The sequence below is a fragment of the Aplysia californica genome, unplaced genomic scaffold (assembly GCF_000002075.1).
Source record: "Aplysia californica isolate F4 #8 unplaced genomic scaffold, AplCal3.0 scaffold00037, whole genome shotgun sequence".
NCBI classification, from domain to species: Eukaryota; Metazoa; Mollusca; class Gastropoda; order Aplysiida; family Aplysiidae; genus Aplysia; species Aplysia californica.
The window spans coordinates 1,928,714-1,930,648 of NW_004797307.1; the positions used below are offsets into that span (position 1 = coordinate 1,928,714).

General features: G+C 58.8%; 1 protein-coding gene across 1 annotated transcript in view; it reads right to left on the reverse strand.

Moving 5' to 3' along the window:
- Window positions 1-7: 7 nt before the first annotated feature.
- Window positions 8-1,935, reverse strand: part of LOC118477209 (zinc finger protein 628-like) — a 3,677-nt gene continuing 1,749 nt past the window's right edge. The window contains exon 2 of the mRNA XM_035973951.1: window positions 8-1,935. Coding sequence (XP_035829844.1) covers window positions 282-1,935 — 1,654 coding nt within the window. The 3' untranslated portion in view covers window positions 8-281.

Below are 1,935 nucleotides of genomic sequence, written 5' to 3' on the forward strand. Positions count from 1 at the left end.
CTCTTGATCAACAGTATGACAATTGTGAACACAGAGGAATCCGCTTAAATCAAAATCTGTGCGGGATCGACCGATTATTCTTCAGTTTACAGACGCTGCCCTTTTTTTTATATCTAACTAAAATCAGGTATTTTATTTTCTTTCGGTTAATCGCTGTTTCAGATTGATCACGTTCAGTTTGAGCGGACTCACCTGCACCATGGAAAAGGAGGTAGGTTCACGTACAGTGTTATACTTAGTGAGGTTTATGGTTAGGCTAAAGGTGAGGGTTAGGCTCGGCCTCAGTAGCCAGGGTCCATGCTGTGTTGGTTCATGTCAAATTTGGTGAGGAAGATTTTGTCGGTGTCGATGAGCATGCCTGGCGTTAGACCTGACGCTAGACTGACCTGGCCTGGCATGAGACTGGACTGCAGGCCAACCTGGCCTGGCGCTAGACTGGATGATAGACTGACCTGATCTGGTGTTAGGCCCTGCGCTAGGCTGGCTTGGCCTGGTGCTAGACTTATCTGGACACCGCCCGACATGTCACTGGGGTCACCACCCCGCCCAGCCCCACCGCCCGGCTTGTCCATCAGCCCAGCCACATAGCCCCCAGACACACCCGGCATTTCCACTTTGTCCGACAACTGCAGCGACGTCAGACTCTGGAAAGAGGAGGGCATCGCAAGACCGATGTCAGACTGGCGCTGGTCCGGCGTCATGACATCCTGGGCCAGCCGCGAGGACAGACTGAGGGCATACGTTGAGGTCAGGGGGGTGTCCAAGGCTTTGCGCAGCTCGGGGGCAAAGGTCATGGAGGAGGACAGGTGTAGGGGAGGGGTGGGCTGTAGAGTGGAGTAGACCGGATGTTGCTGTTGTTGTGGAGGGAGGGGCGGGTTGTGGCCTGAATGGTGGGAGGCTGGAGGTTGCGGTGGGGGGAGTGGAGGGCCGCCAGCCTGGTGATGGGAGGCTGGCGGGTGATCCTGGGTGAGAACCAAGCCAGAGGAGGTGAGGGAATCCGCCATGAGGACGTGCGAATTTGCATGGGATGAGGAGAAAGAATCGGACATAGCCACCACACGTCCCTCCTCTCCATCCTCCTCCTCCTCGGGCTGAGAGTGCTTGGCCTTGATGTGGCCCTGTAGAGAGTTCTTGTGGTTGAAAGTGTGGGAGCAGTGAGGACACGCGTACCTCCTGTGGCTGGCGTGCACGCGCATGTGGATGGAGAGGTTGGAGCGAATTGCACAGCGCTTGCCGCACACCTCGCACTGGAAGGGCTTCTCCCGCGTGTGGGTCAGCAGGTGGCGGCGCAGCATCCCGTTGCTGCGGAAACGCTTGGGGCAGCGGTCGCAGGCGTAGGGCCTCTCCCCAGAGTGCGTGAGCATGTGTCTGTCCAGATTGGTGCGCCGCAGGTAGCGCTGGGGACACTGGTCGCAGGCAAACAGACGCTCCTGCTGTTCCCCCTTGGCAGCGGCGTGCACCAGCATGTGCTCCTTCAGCTTACAGACCACCAGCCCGCATGTGGGGCACTGCTCCCGCTTGTCCTTGCGGTGGTACGCCAGGTGGCGCTTCAGCTCCTCCGCCGAGCCAAACTGAGCGGTGCACTGATCGCAGCGCAGGATGCGGTCCGGGTGCGCGGTGCGGTAGTGGCAGTTGCGACTGGTCCGGTTAGGGAAAACCTCGCCGCAGACCCCACACTGGATCTGGTGGCTCAGCTGGTGCTTGGCTAGGTCCGCCCGCGTCAAGAAGCGGAGGTCGCAAGACGTGCAGCGAAAGCGTAAAGCCGTCAGGTGCGAGTTCATGTGGTGCTGCCGCGCCGAGAGACATGGGAATTTCTCCGGACACACACAGCAGCGGTAGGCCAGCTCGCCAGTGTGCAGCATGGTGTGGATCTTGAGACTGTCCATGGAGGACACCACCTCACCACACATCTCACACTTCATTCGCTCTTTTTTC